This window comes from Hydra vulgaris, chromosome 08, assembly GCF_038396675.1.
Source record: "Hydra vulgaris chromosome 08, alternate assembly HydraT2T_AEP".
Taxonomy (NCBI): domain Eukaryota; kingdom Metazoa; phylum Cnidaria; class Hydrozoa; order Anthoathecata; family Hydridae; genus Hydra; species Hydra vulgaris.
In genome coordinates, this window is record NC_088927.1 from 55732926 (window position 1) to 55750000 (window position 17075).

The 17075-nt window shown below is 26.8% G+C and overlaps 1 protein-coding gene across 8 annotated transcripts in view; it reads right to left on the reverse strand.

Annotated features, from left to right (window-relative positions):
• LOC136083996 (TNF receptor-associated factor 3-like) overlaps positions 1–17075 on the reverse strand; it is a 110804-nt gene that overhangs the window by 59650 nt on the left and 34079 nt on the right. For all 8 annotated transcript variants that reach the window (XR_010640275.1, XR_010640274.1, XM_065803981.1 and 5 more), the window contains exons 2-5: positions 10453–10631; positions 2294–2348; positions 2041–2145; positions 1085–1249 (exon numbers count right to left, since the gene is read on the reverse strand). Coding sequence is in view for 6 of the 8 variants with exons in the window: in XM_065803981.1 (XP_065660053.1) it covers positions 1085–1249; positions 2041–2145; positions 2294–2348; positions 10453–10619 (492 nt within the window). In the remaining 2 variants the exon portion in view is untranslated. The remainder of the gene's footprint in view (positions 1–1084; positions 1250–2040; positions 2146–2293; positions 2349–10452; positions 10632–17075) is intronic.

The window sequence follows — 17075 nt, forward strand, 5'->3', positions numbered from 1 at the left end:
ACAAATCCACATATTAAAAATATGCCTCTCAAAACTTAATAAATTATAAAATGAGTACTTACTGTTTTTAAAAAACGTAGTATTAAAAAAAAAATATATATATATATATATATATATATATATATATATATACATATTCTAAGAAAAAAAACATCTCAAGCTATTGAAGGGTAAAAATTAAAGACCATGCAAAAATATATATATATATATATATATATATATATACATATATTTATATAAATACATATGTTAATTCACCTCCTCAATGCCGAGAAGGCTATTAAAGACGAGGTGGCTACTTAATTGTGGTAATAACCCTCTCTAAACTCTATAACTTCGAAACACAAACTTTGACAAACAAGGACACTTAACAAGTTGATGCGCGGACGTGTTGGGGATCGAACTCGGAGCCTCTCGCATATGAAGAGAGCACTCTACACTACACCACTACCGCATTATACCACACTTTTCTCTTTTTTATATAATTTTTGAAACTTTTTTACTACCCCTAATAATGATTTTAAAGAAAACAATTTTTGAGTCTTTAAATCAACTTTGCTCAATTGATTTTTGTTAAAAATTTCTGAAAAAAGTGCTTTAACCCAATATTGATCCTAGTTCTAATCTATTCTTGTATAAATTACTTAAATAAAGTTGTCAAAAGACAACATTTCTGTAAATTTTCACCAAAAATTTACAAAAGTGTTTTGTTTAAAAAGATCTGATTTGATGAATTTCGAAAAACTACCGATAAAAATCTTAACAAATCATGTTATTGAACTATGATATTCTTTTAACCTAAACAACGCTTTTAATTCAAATTTAATTTCAAATCTAGTAAGCAAACGTATTTTTTAGGAGAATAAAAAAAAATAGTAATAATCTCCGATATTTTAAAATCGCCTTAACTACACCGAGTAAGAAGTCCAGAAAGTGTTTAAAAAACTCAAAAATTGTGTGTTTGTGTGTGTGTGTGCATGTGTGTGTGTGTAATAACAAACTTTAAGTTGCATTTTATTTTTTGAAAACAAAATATAAATATTAGCAGAATTAAAAATGAAGTAAAATAAATAAGTGCTTTTACTTGTTTCTCTCTAAAAATTATCTTCTGTTCGCAATATTGACAGGTAACCAAACGATAAATGCAATGTTTTTCCATGTGTTCTTTTAGATTCTTAAGCAAAAGTGAAGTAGAACACGGATTATTAAGACATTTTAATGTTTGATATTCGCAAGAACCCAAATGTTCCTTAAAAAAAAAGAACTTATTTAAATTGCTTTAAAATAACAGTAATTTTTGTCTGTATTTATAAAACCTTGTTTTATAAATACTAATAAATACAAATGCATTTTTTTTATCTCTGCTAAGTTATCTAAAAGAACAATCCCTTTAAAACATTCAAAATTAGATAAAATCTTTTTAGATTACATTAACTTAACTACTAACTAATTAACTACTTATTAGATTACATTATAATCAATTATTAGGTTACATTAACTTTACAAAATAAGCTAAACTGTTATAAATCGAAACATTTAGCCCTCTATATTTTATTGCATATGGGTTAAAAAACTTGTCATAATTGTCATCAAGTAGAGTATCATAGTAAATCAAAAAACTTTGGTCTGCTTAAGTTAAACTGTTATAAAATTACTTATACTTTATAATTCCATTTATAAGTGAAGAGCGAGTTTTTAAAGTGGAGCTAAGCTCCAAAATTGAGATTTTCAATGGTTCGGATTCTTGACTAAAGAAAAACTCTTACTATGTCAGTATTAATAAAAAAACTCTTCATCATCGTCGTTTACGGTTAAAACTCTATTGATTTTCAAAACATATTTTGCCAGACAATTAGATTATTTTTTTTTTTCCAAAACAATGAAATGAACGCTTTAACCCTTTTAGCAAAATGCTCTTCAAATAGTAATAATAGTCATACTAAAAAAAACATTAATGAAGAATGTTTTTAGGCCTTTCAACACCGAGATATAGTAAAATTGTTGCATCAAATATTTTTGAATAAAATTTAAATAACATACATTAAGTATTTTTAATTCTCCGGTCCATTCACAACCATTGGAAAAATTACTACATTTAACTTTTAATTGCATAATAACTCTTTTAACAGCTATATCGGTAAAAATCTATGAGAAAACATTTTATCAATTGTTAGTAACAGACATATTTTTTGAAAAACAAAAAATGAATTTTTCTTTTTAATTACAATAAGTTATATAAATTGATTTAAAAAACTAAATTAATAAACTTAAATATAAAGTTAAAAATAGTTACTTTGCTAGAATCCAAAATGCTATTGTCTAATGGACAAATTAAGACCCCCTCTTTTCTAAAAAAAGAAAAACTTTTATATACATATATATACATATGTATATATATATATATATATGTATATATATATATATATATATATATATATATATATATATATATATATATATATATATATATATATATATATATATATATATATATACAGCAGCGTAATACAGCGTAATACAGCGTTAGGACGCTAGCGTTATTTGATTAGTTGAGAGTTAAGGGCTAGCATACTTTCAAAATAAACTATTTTATAACATTGAATCTTTTAAACCTACGTAAAAACCAACAAAAATGACTGAAAACTGCCCTAAGAGTTCAAAAGTGTCTTAACTTTTTTTAAAGTAATAAAACACCGTTCAGCATCAGCTGTAGACACAAACGTGACCAAAACAATCTCTATCAACTTTGATACTTCAGAAAATGTTTTAACCAGGTTATTTTCATGCATAATTGGGATAGGGCATTAATTGTGCCGATATCACTAAAAACAGCGTTTTCAACAAAACGGTTAATTCCGACATCAACTTAACTTCTTAGTATTGGTTAGTTATTTTAATATTTTACATATGTTTCCGAGAAAAATGTTGTATATTAAAATTGAAATTTTTCGGATCCAAAAATGGTTTTTCGATCCCAATGACGAGAAACGTTTAGCCAGTAAACTGTCAATTTTGTTCATGTTAATTTATCTTCTTAGTGAACCTAAATTATTGATTAATAAGATAACTTTAAACTATATTGTAACTATGACTTTGACATGATTTAAAAGCAAACTTTACCAACAGTAGTTTAGTCAAGAAGGGTTTCTTAATTACCAATCGATAAAATAATAAAGAGTGTAACATTACATATACATTGAACTCTCTGATAGGTTCACATAACGTTTTCTGAGAATGGCGAAAGGGTCAACAAAAACAAAAAGATTTACAACATTAAAAAACTTTTTTAAAATTTTTTTTTATAATAAAACACATATTTTACTTAATTAAATCCATAATTCTTAAATACAACATTTACAATGTCAGTCATAAATAATAGTAAACTTCACAAGATTATTTACATTGTCAAAGATGCTTTAATGATTTCATGTAATTAAAGATAAAAACTTAACATCTATTTGTAACAATACATAACACTTAAATTTTTATATAGTTTTAGTTATATGGCTTCAGCTTTCACCAAAAAAAAAACATTTCAATAAAATATTCTGATTATTTTGTTTCCATGGTAATGGTAAATGTCAAACATGTTAAAATAATCTAAACTTTGCATATTATTTTAATTAGTGTCTATTTGGAAGTATTAATTATTGAAGCTGTATTAAGAAATGTAACAGTACCACCAGTGGTACAGTTTTCGTGGTTAAAAAAAAATTTCTTCATATCTTCTGTTGTTTTAGTTGTTTGTAGTTTTGTTATATCAAACTAATAATAACATTGACTAATTTTAAAATATTTCTGGAAAACTCAGTTGCATTTTTTTGTTGATGAAAAATTCTTTAAAACTTGTAATTGATGTTTATCATCATGGTTGAAATTGGCTCTGGTTCAGCGTCGATCTAATTGGCAACTTAAAAGGTAGAATAACTCAACTGCCACCAAAAAATGTAAACAATTTTCAATGGCTGATTCAATATGCTGCAGAATATAATACATAAGCTATTTGGAAAAAATAAACTTTCCAATCCCTCATTTAGAATAGAACAAAAATTTCAAAAGTGCAAACAGTTTGTAGCTCTTATTATATTTGTAGAAATTACATAAGCTTTCTCATGTCACAATATATAAACTTGCTAAACATTGCCATACACTTGCTTTACATTTGTTCGATTAATACACAAATCAAGATTCTCATTAATATGGCTGAGCCACTACTTTTTCTCTGTAAAAAAACAAACAAGCGTTATAAATTTTTAAAAAAATAAAACAATATATGCCTGAAAATGTAGTTCACTAACAAAAGTTATAAAATGTACAAGATTTCTGATTATAAAAGAAATGCAAAACTTTTTCATGATATTTTAAAATCAATTTTCTAAACTGTTTAATTCCCCTAGAATTTCTAAACTTATAATTTTATTCTTTTTACTATTATTATTTCTGTTATAAGTATAGAATAAATTGACTTGTCCTAGAAAATCTAGTTTCTGAAAATTAATAAAAATTAATTTTTTTTTTACCTAACTGTATCTCCTTAAGTGTTTATGTCAAAAAAACATTTATACCAGCAATTTCTGTTACATTATTTCAAATATCATGTTTTTGCCATGCTCCTATTCATATTAATTTATACTCCTAATAAATACATGATAAATTTTATATCTACATATCCAGGTGAAGAAACCAATATTAACACTGTTAATATTGTAATATTAACACTGTTAATATTCACAGTAAAATTGCAATATTACCAAATGTATGATGTTTACAACATTATTTTTACAAATAAGTGTTTACATTTAATGTTATAAAGTTTTCTAATATTACTGTACCTTATTGAGTCAACAAACTTCTGACTTTTTGCAGCAGTAAATTCTTCACTCTTTGAATCAAGAATTAAAAATGGTGGATGAAATTTTACAGCTTAGTGATGTTTTCAAACTTCTTTTTTTCTCGGGCCAGTTTAATGAGGCCCTGCGGTGCGATTTTTCGTCCCACTTGAAAGCACAATAACTTCTACGCGCGCATCAAAAATTATATTACTACAAACAAATTAAATGGAGCCAGTAAAAATTGGCCCAGCCGTTATTAGCAATGGAATAAAACAACGCTACAATACTTTAAATAAATTGCAAATAAAAGTATTACTTATAAAATAAAATGATTTAAAATTAGAACTAACATGGAGCTATCTATGTTTATAAAACCCGTCTGCAAATAGTTTAGCTAATAGTTGCATATTTACATATATATAAATACATATTTACATTAACAAATACTATATTTTAAATATATCTAGCTGGGGTCGGGCCCCTATGGCCCCTATTGACGAGCCGCCACTGTATGTATATATATATATATATATATATATATATATATATATATATATATATATATATATATATATATATATATATATATATATATATATATATATATATATATATATATATATATATATATATATATATATATATATATATATATATATATATATATATATATATATATATATATAAATTAGTAAAACTTTTGCAATATATTTAATTTTACGAAAGTATAAAAAATGAAGATAATGCAAAATAAAAACACACTTCTGCACCACCTCAGAAAATATTAATTTCAATCGCATATTTTGGAAGATTGTTGCTTTAAATAAAAGAAAACGGTATTTAATAAAAAGATTTATCAAGGTAAGGATTTCTAATTTAATATTTAAGTTTTGAAAAATGCACAAAAAGCCATATTTTTTTTTAATGCAATCCACAGTGGGCCAGAATTTACTTCTTGCAGGACAAAACTAATAACTCCTCATTTCAAAAAGACAGCACTTTTGCTAATTTGAGGTTGCGGTATCAATGGTGAAATTAGTTTTAATTTTGGGTTGCTATGGATACATAAATTGCTTAGCAACCACATATTTTATTAACCGTGATAAAGATAAAATGGTTTAAAGTAATAACTTTATCTGATTATTCCCATACTTACAACATACATTATTATTACACTGCAAATTTAAAGGTACTAAGAATTTTTATTAGCTTGGTTGTGAGACCTGGAATAACTGATAACGATACTCACGATTATATCACGATTGAGATTAAATTTCTTAAAATATCAAAGTTATAAAGAAGACTAATACTAATGTGGCATTCTGATTGAAAATTATTTTATGCATTTAAAAAATTAAACACGTATTATATTATTAATTTACAGTGTTTTCATGCATTTCTAGGGCTCTTTTTATTATTTCAGGAAACCTGATAATTGTAAAAGCAGCTTTAGCTTCTTTTTCTTTACCATCTTGGTGCAAACTACAATCCGATGCAAACAATAGTTAGGAAGATGAAAAAGATGCAACTAATGGTGCCAATCTTCTATTCTTTGTTTTATCACTTGAAGAATCATAATTCACCTGGGGTCTGGACACTACAATTGAATAAGAGCAGAGTTATCTTTATCAATGAAGGCAGTTAAAAGAATATTCTTCCCAAAAACAAATTGAACCGGTACCGGTTCATTTTTTACCCATTGTTTTGAAAACGAATTTGAGATTGTTGATTCGAAAACGAATTAATCATTGTTTCGAAAACTCTTCGAAACGAATTTTAGAGCTTTTGCATATTTCACCTTTATCAAAGATGGTTTATGAAATTTGACAAGTTATTATGTGCAGTTATGTTCGTACCATTTACAATTGCACCCAACATATTACGATCAGCTAACTTCAAGTTTTCTTATTTTATATATGAATAATTATCGATATTTTTCATGTTTTAAGTATATATATAAAAAATGAATTACACTTACAAAATCTTATAAATAGATATTTTAAGGTGTATCAATATTAAAACAAGTTTATAACACTAATCTAGACTCACTGAAACCCAATTATTATATCGCCATTTAAAACAAAACACATATCATGTTTTCGCCAAATAAAATTGAATACATCATTTATTTTGTAAAAAAAATTATTAGAGACCAGGCGGACATCCGTGGATTATAGACCAAATTTATATTGATAATATACATATTAAACAATGTATTTAAAGTCTCAAATTACTGGACCACCTTGGAGCGTAAAAGTATTTGATTATATAAGTGAAATTTTACCTTAAAAAAGTACTTCAAGTGCGCCGTCATCTGAAATCATTTTATTTGACATAGCTTACTTGCAAAATAGTGTTGTAAAAGCTCAATTCAAAGATAATACTTGATTTTATAAATTGTGCAATAAAAAGAGAGGTTTTAAACAAAACAAATATTTTATGGTTATTAGTGACGCAAAAAATATTTTCGAAAAAAACAAAACAAAACCTAAAACATTTTAATTAAAAAAAGCTTTTTATTTTACAACTTAAAAGCATACTGCTTAATAACTATAAAAAAATACATTTACATTTTTATACATTTTATAAAAGCTGAATGTTTAAGCTATGAATTGGTACACAATAATGTATATTTTGAGATTTTTTTTTTGTACTTATGTCAACCAAGTGGCCCACTGTGCATTGTATAGACGTTTTCATATAGGGACAATATTACATTTAAATTATACAAATATAGATAGAAATTTATACTTTCGTTTTTCTCTTTAAAAAAAAAAAAAAAAAAATATGAAAATCGTTCTTTTTAATGTTAACTTAAAACCGTTTTTTTTTTTTTTTTGCTTTGCGAAATTTTTTGGCCGAAAACGCTCTAAAGAAATACAAACAAAAACAGTGCAAAAGTTTTTTAAGCTATTTTTATTTTTTTCTATTAAAATTTATATTAATATCCCATTTTGTTAGTTTTGCTTTCTTTGTTTTTGAAACTTAGTTTTTTCCGCAACCCCTAAAAAACTTGCCGTGACCAAGTTGTCTAAAATATTATACTCATGCGTAGACATACAAGAAAAAAAACCGCACGCGTTACCTGGGAAGGCTTGTCTAAAAACATCTTACATTAACCTGATAAAATTGAATTACAAGTTAAGTCAAGCCCTTTTTTCAATTGTTGTCAGGAAGTTCAGAAACCATTGATTTTAATATAGTAAATGCTTTTTTAATACTTTAGCTATTCCAGCTATATATTCCAGCTATTTATTCCAGTAATAGCTTACTTTACCATCAAGAATGAGAGAAGAATCACAGATAATAACAACATCACATTACAGAAAATCATTATTTGAATCCTCTGAAAAATTAAAAAAATTTAAAACAACAAAAAATAGAAATTGAATGTGGGTAAGGACAGTGTGTAGAAAGGGTTGGAATTTTAAATGTTGAAAACTGGGAATATTATGTTTTGTAATGGATTATGAAGTAAGGATGCATGAAGAAAAGTGGAGTCAATGTTTAAAATCTACCACTTGAACTCATTCGGACAGTTATATATTTCAAAAACTGGTGAAGCAATCTGTGGTTTAAGTGACAAGTGACAGTGCGTTTGATTACATGATTGGCTAGTGACAATTTGAATATGTATTATGTTTGTTTGCTTATATTTTATATATTATTATTAGCTGCATTATATACTATAAAATGATTAACTTATAGAACTTCTTAAAATTCTCTTTGGTTTATCATTATTTATTTGAATTACTTCAAGAAAAATCTGTATTATTTTGCCTTGCATAGCGAGTGTAGGTGTTGTCAATAAAGTATCTCTGATGATCAAAGCAATGTAGTTTTAAAACTTTTATTTTGTTAGACTTTTGTAGAATGGTAGAAGATTTAAAAAGTATCAAGTTCTTTTTTCAAAAGTTATTAGACGGCCTGCATACTGCATAATGTATAATGATTACTGCAACAAGTTAAGAACTACAACTTTTGCTGTACTTGCAATAGCTAAATGTTTACAGCATTATAAAATGTTACGTTATTAAACATATTTTTGTAATTCTATAATAAATTAACTTTTAAGTTTGTTTTTAGTTATATTTTACAAATAATTTTTTTTAATGAATTGTTTAAACTTGTTTAAATTAAACAAGTAAACTTTAAAAGCGCCGATTGCCAAAAAACTGGTATCAAATCACAAAATACCCTTTTCACCATGTACAGCTAAATCACCATTAGCTGTTCGCATAAACCTCCTGAAGAACGTACTTTTAACTTTTCATTCATTACATCCAATTTGTTCCCCTTCCTTACTATCCAAACTAAATTTTTCAAAAAATGTCTGTTAACAAATAAGAGGCATACTATTATCTCATTGACAAAAATGTTGTTCATGACTGCGGATACTCCCCACTTCGCCAAATCATCTTGATCTTTAATGACACTCCAAGATATTTCATAATCATGCGCAACATTTAATCCAATACCAAGTCGTGTAAACTCAGTATACGTTTTGATGCTTCTCTCCGCTCAAAAACATGGCTGATTTTATATTTTTATTTTGTTGAATAACAACAATTAAGAGAGCTTTTCCTTTGGAGAGTTCTATTTTGTTTTCGTCATCTTCAAATAACCATTTACGACTAATCTAACCTTCTAGTTTATTTTCGGATTCTGCACTTGCATGTTTTGGTATGTTGTATTGGGAAACTTCGTTAAATAATTGGTCGGAGCCTTCTCTACTTTTCCATTTCCGTTTAACTTTCTATTTGACACTATCAAATATTGATGATTTTCTTGATCTTGTTTTTTAATGCCAAAAACACATTTCTCTCCAACATTCAATTATCGTTTTATAAAAAGTTTGTACGCAGTACAAGCTTCTACAGAAAATGCTGCCAACAAACAACGCTCAACTTCCCTTTTATCTTGCTTACCTTCAGCGTTTAAAGCATCATATACTAAATTTTTCAAATAAGGGTTGAAAAAATTAATTGTAGTTTTACATTCTGCATTATGACAACTACTTTCGGTCGTTGTGTCCAAACGGCGACGTCCGAAGTTCCATCTTAAGTTTAAAATATATCAAATAATTTTATAGTTGAATATCATGTCCGGTTAGCTTGTAATTTTTTTTGTTGAAATAAAAACTTCTTTTCATTCCAAATAAATTATCTTTTGTTTCAAACTACCCACAATAATCGGCGTTAAAAAACCGCTTCATACATAATTACAATTAAAATAATTAAGAGCTGATTAAAAAAAAACACACATAACTACCAAAAAATACTCTTGAACTTTCTACACCCAAATTACATTTTATACATTGAATGAAAATAAACCCATTTACATTAAATGAACATTGGGTCATATATATTGGATCAATTTTGTGTTTATATTGTAAAAAAATCAACTTTTGCATGATTAATGTGACATTGAATCAATATAACAAATCAAGCTGCTTTTAAAATTAAAGTTGATATTAGATCAACTTTGGGTTAGCGTCGAAACAAAAAAAAGGCAGCATTAACAATGCAATGCAATGCAAGCTCGAAAATATGTAGTCTATTAAATGTATTTTTATATGCATGCCACATAACTTGCAATATCAATCTACAAAAGTTAATACCTTTTTCTCATTTCTTCTGCGCATGACAAACAAAGTCGATGACCACATTGTGTTTGAATAGGCTTACGAAGAGCCATTTTACATACAGGACATTCATGTTCATCTAAAATTTCATTTATAAAATACGCATCGTATCCACCGAAGTTCTCCTCATCCAAGCTTTCCATTTTTTTCTTTTGCTAAACATAAACATGTACATATTAAACTTTTTTCTTAACTTTTTTTAGTTAAAACAAAAAAAATTTTAAATTATTTTGTAAACTGAAATATTGAAACTTTGATTTTATATTCTAATACTTTAATGAATGTTTTTTTTCATTAAAGTGTGATTTTGTCAAAATTTGCTGAACCTGTTACGGTGCGTTTGATTTAATTTATTCTAGTTGGATTATTTAACATGACTACATCACTTTTTTGGTTGGTTGTTCTAGTCACTCAATGATACTTAAAAGTAGGAAAAACTTATTTGTAAAGTTCGAAAAGGTAAATTAAAAGATCCCATTAGCTAACGTTCCTAACAATTTAAACCTAGTCTTTTTCCAACTAAATAAAAGATTAATAGCGTCAAACAATTTATAAATGCATTTATAAATTTATACAAATCTCAATGGGAATCTTCAAAATACTGTAAAAATAGTTTAGATTGTTTTTGAGATGAAAGGTTTTAATACCATACAGAGAGATTAGGCTACAATTAGGTATGTGTATTAAAATTTTAAGTTTATCAAATACTAGATTATTATTATATATAATTAAAAAACTCTCAAATACAGTATTATAAGGGTGAAAAAACTATCTAACTAAATGCAAGCAGATCTACTCAAAGTTAATAAGTTTTAAGTAACGAATTTTTGAAACATGGATTTATTGAAAAAGTTATGGTCATATTTTATTATTTATTTGTCTAAATTGTTATTACTTTGTTAATTTTCACCTTAAGGAATATATCTTGGTATCAAAAAATTTAACTTTTTTTAACCAAGCACTTTTTGAGGGAACTACCTTCTTAACAGTAATAAAGTACATAATCCTTTCATAAAAGGATTTTTTTTTTAGCGAAAAAGTAAAATTAATTTTATTCCAGACCACAAAAAATAATGAGAACTGTAACTTAGAGTTGCGAGAGTATGTGGTAATGATAGTTTTACATATCAAAGAACTGAAAAAGTTTAATGCTTATAAATTTATGTTTTTTTCAAAAGAATGGAAGTAAAACGCAATTTACAATACATCTAATAAAACTTTTGTTAAAAACTTATTTCGCACAGTTTGTTAAAAAATCAGTTTGCAAATAATAGCTTATATTCACTACTGAGGTTTTGCTGAATCATTTCTAATTGTTTATTTATACTTTGCATAATTAAAAAACAAATATATTTGTTATTATAAAAAGGTTTCGGATAAGAAAACATACCAGATAAGTTATTTTTGCGCATTGTTAGTTATATTAAAGTCCAGTTGCGACAGAACACGCATAAAAGTACAACAGTACTAGTCTATCATAGCTGTAGAAGAAAGTTTGTGGATAGTCGTAAAGATCAATATCATGTGTACCAAGAAAGAAATTTACTTGAAGAAGTATTTGATTGGAAATTAAAAGGTTTTCTTTGTACCAAAAAGGTAGACCACGAGCATTTAGCAATTGCTAAAATTGAATCCATACCATTGATAAACAAAATAATTAAACGTTCTTTGAATAGATAGGAAGAATGTGGAAATGTTGTAGATTTTCGTTGGATGTCTTGTAATGACTGACTGCGAACTTTACCCTTTCGGATGTGCACATTAAGATCAAAAAACTTAGTAATGGTTATTCATATTACTCAACGAAATCTTTAAAATGAATGTTACTTGAACATTATGGTGATCATACTTTTTTAGGAGAACTCTCCGGTCAATCTAATTTAGTTTGTGTTCAGAGACTTGGCTTCTTTTGATATATTAAAAATTCAAAAATAGAAAGCTTGTACTAAATACAATATTATTGATCCCGCTGCAAGTATAATTACGAGCAAAATCAGAAAAATGAATGTAATTAAATCTGTATATCAATCACAAGAGGATATGGGTGACATTGAATATAGACTTAAGTGGGTTCCAAAGAGTTTACAGCAATTCTCAAGCCTTTTAATTGTTGTAAAGCTTTGACAAATTAGTTTAGGACAATGAACTACTCAAGTTTTGCGACGAAGGTTTATGAAAGCACCAACTCCATTTGGGATTGGCGTAGATTGATATATCTTTTGAAACAAAATGGCTTGTGAATCACCTTTATAAATTTAGATCTTTAATATCCACCGATGAACAGAAGTTATTTAAGTCATCTGCTGCAGTTAGTAAAGTAAATGCTGTGCAAGAACAAAAGCCGAATTTCTTACATTGAGTGGCTGACAATCTAGATCACAACATTGGCACATTAACCGGAAAAGGAACGTTTCACGGAATAGGTTTAATATCAATATGTTCATCTTCTAAATACAGTTATGAAAGCATAACGAGTTTGAAACTCAAGTCTATTAAAAACATATCTGATGTGTCATCTAAAATAATGCCTTATCACGGATCAAGCTATCACGGTTTGTTAAATGTAATAAAAGATTTGTATCAAGTTTAAACTAATAAAATATTTGTATCTGAAGTACTTCGTGCGCCCAAAATTAGTGATATTGTTTGCTTTGTTGCATGGTTCTTTAGCTCAAAAAATAATCCTCGCCCGAATCGGTCAAGTTATATGATGCACACTACATCACAATCAACAATAAGTAATGAAAAAGCATTCATCAAGTTTTTACCTATAATTAACTCCTAAGATGAAACTTGCATATACTTACACTGCTTTTCATAATTGATAAAGCTAATAAATATAAAACAATTCTTCCCTGCGTAGAGTTTGATCAGCCTTTGTGGCAGAAACCGCTCGGTGTTATAAAAGATCAGAACCTCAATATAGTATGTCGACTCTTAGGGTTTCACACAATGATGGGTTTTCTCGGAAGAATTGGAAAACTAATGGCAGGAACTGGCTTGAAAAAGGTGTTAAAGCAAGTTTGCTCTGAAGATACGGTAAAGCATATGCTTAAAGGAAAAGCTGTTTCAAATTCCTTAAGTCATGTTATAGATATTTTGGTTGACGATTAAAAACTAGATATATCCGGACTTGAATACAGTTATAAAATGATAATGCAAAATGATATAAACAAGAAAGAGTTAGTCAGACTTGGTAATACAGATGCTTTCAAAAATATTGAATTTGCCATATAAACCTACACATCATAGGAATGACACACTGCAAAACTTTGTATCTTGTACATTGGTACCATAAAGGAACTTTGAGTTCCAGAGAGAACTTCTAACTGGTATTTGCATCTTCAAGCAATCTTAAAAATGGTTAATTATTTGCCGCATTAGGACACTATGCCAAGTATTCCAGATTATACTTGCCAGAAATTCATTATCTTAGAGAAACAAACATGTAGTTACACAACAATTTTTAGATGGTTGTCACGTAGTGCACCAATCTGCAAGGTATAAGGCTGACCTAACTTCTGATCTTGTAATTTAGCAGACCCTGATGCATTCTTTAAAATGCAAAGTTGGTTTAATATAAAAAGGAATAAAAATAAATTAAAAAAAGAACATAAAAAAAATATATATTTATTATCCACGGGTGTTGTGTGAGTCAATGGTAAAGATCGTGTCATCTGCGACGAGGCTGAGAACATTGGCGTTTGTCTAAAAACTTTTTTTTACGGTCTTAAGGTCAATGAAGCAAAGTTTAAAAATAAGAAACGGTTTTTTTCTTTGGATGTTTTGACTAATAGCGTAAAACTTGACAATCAAACTAATTGTGTCGATTCAACACTTTTTAATAGGTTTGCAGCAACTGCAGAAAGATAGGATGACGCTTAACTATACTTTGCGCTCATTCATACCCCACAAGTATTATTTTAAAATAATCTAACGCTGAAAGCAAACAAATCATCTTTACGCAAAGTGATTCTTCCTGACAACAAAATTAAGTCTAGTACAAACGTCAGCTTGTGCATGTATGTCCTTCACAGAGGTTCCTTACTTCACAGAGTTATTTGGAACATAGGTATGAGATTTATAAAAATTGACCTACGTCAGCTATATAAGAAAAAAGTATGCCACCACTTATATTATATTTAATGGTCATAATAAATGGTTTTCAATTAAATCTAATAAACACATAGATAGAACAAAATGCAATGGTTTTTCTAAAAACTTTGTTATGAGAGAAAATAATTAGAATCTGAACTCACATAAGCGTTTTCTATCAAATTCACACAACAAAACACAGTTAATTTGCTATTATCTTGGATTACTGGGCAACCAAAAAAGAAGTTGGAGAGTCTGCTGTAAAGGTTTTCATTGAGTTTTTTGGTGAAAATGCAGAATCTTTGTTTAGGAAAATGCGGTAAACATTTGAACGTTTAATTTTGACTTTTTCGACTTACGCCCTTCCTTTAGATTGAGAAAATTTAGATTTAAACAGAAGATATTTTCTTAGATATTTTTGAAATATAAACAAACGGTTTGTGAAAGAAATATAAAACTAGAAAAGTTACCACTAACAAATCGTGCGGCTTTTTTCATGGTTTTAGAGTTCATCTCCAGGTTATTAAAAGGAAAATGCTAGATGAATCTTTCAGCTTAATTCCAAAAAAACGGAGATGGAAATTAGATAATGGTTATCTTCTTTCAATACCTACAGACAAAGATGTAGCACTAACCAATATATCAAAGTGATTCGTTGTGTTTGTAAGACTTGGTCAAGAAATTTGCGCAGAATTAGTATATGTTCTTGCAAGAAAAACATGTCTGCATGCTGTATCTATCACGGGCAAGACTGCAGTAATAAAACCGTGAACTTTATTTTTGAAATATATTATATGCACATAATCTTCTTAAAATATATTACTTACTATTGTGATACGATTGTTTTACATTTTTAGAATATATTCTAAAAATGTACAACAATAATTACATTTTTAGATTGTTTTACATTTATATATATATATATATATATATATATAAATATATATATAGATATATATATATATATATATATATATATATATATATATATATATATATATATATATATATATATATATATATATATATATATATATATATATATATATATATATATATATATATATATATATATATATATATATATATATATATATATATATATATTTATATATATATATAAAAATAGAATATTTTCTATATTTTAAAAATGTTAAATTTTATTTCAACAAAAAAACTATATCATGCCCTTTAAATGTTGTGTAACTGGTTGCAAAGGCAACTATGACAAAGAACATATAGTAAATTTTGAGTTGTAGCAGATTTATTACTTAAAGACCTGGAATTTATTTAAAATTTTCGGTATTATATTAGGCTTTATTATTATATTATTATATTAGGCTTTATTATTGTCCAAGACATGTCTTTTTTGAAAATATTGTATACAAATTTTTTATTTAATCTTAATTTTTTTAAATTTTCTATAGTAACTAAGACCTGACACATGATTATTCTACATTTTAGATAATGTAAAATAAAAGAAAGAGCAGACACATGACTTTAGGCTTTCTGAAAACTCTACATATAATGATGTTCATTTATATGTCAAATGAGAATGATTTGCAAAAAAATGCGATAATAAAAACTTGGGAACAAAAATATCTAAAAAGGTTAGCACCCTTGTCTCTGTTGGCCTAACTAACTGTTAAGCCAACGAGTAATTAATTTTTCATCTTACACTAAATTTAAATTCATGGACAGCTTTCAAATTTAATCTAAACATCTTTTAATGCTCAAAAGTTATGACGATGTGACATTTACAACCCCCTCGTTTAGGGATGAGTGGAAACTTCACTTGGTCATAACTTTAGAAAAATAAAAGATTATTAGATGAATTTAAAGTCTGTTGATGAGTTTAAATTAAGTATTGTATTTACTTAATCCCGTCACATATTTAAATAAAATTTTTTCATGGTACTTGGTGAATATCTTATACGCTACATTTTAAATTCCACTTTTTAAAGTGCTAACCTTTTGGGGTATTTTTCTTCCCAGGCTCCATTAACATTTTTTTTTATAATTTTTTTTTTCTTTCTTATTTAATACGAGCAAAAACAAACTTAAATTTTTGACAAACTATGACAATTTTCAAATAAAATGACTTGAATAGAATTTAACTTGCTTTTAAAATGGGCCTAATTAACTCCCTTTATATATATATATATATTTTTTTTTTGTTAATCTAATTATTACAAAGTCGGATATAATAAACATTTTTTATTATCTATGTTATGGTTTATTGTGAATATCTTATGCGCTATATTTTAAAGTCCACTTTTACAGTCGTTTTCCTGTGTATCTTTGTTAAGACGTCCACTATATTTTCTTCACCTTCAAAACGCCGTATCTTTTTTTCTAGTTGGCCTAAGATAATTAATTTAGTATTAAAATTTGTCATTTAATAATCTCTTTATAATAGTATTTTATGAAGCTACCTATATATATATATATATATATATATATATATATATATATATATATATATATATATATATATATATATA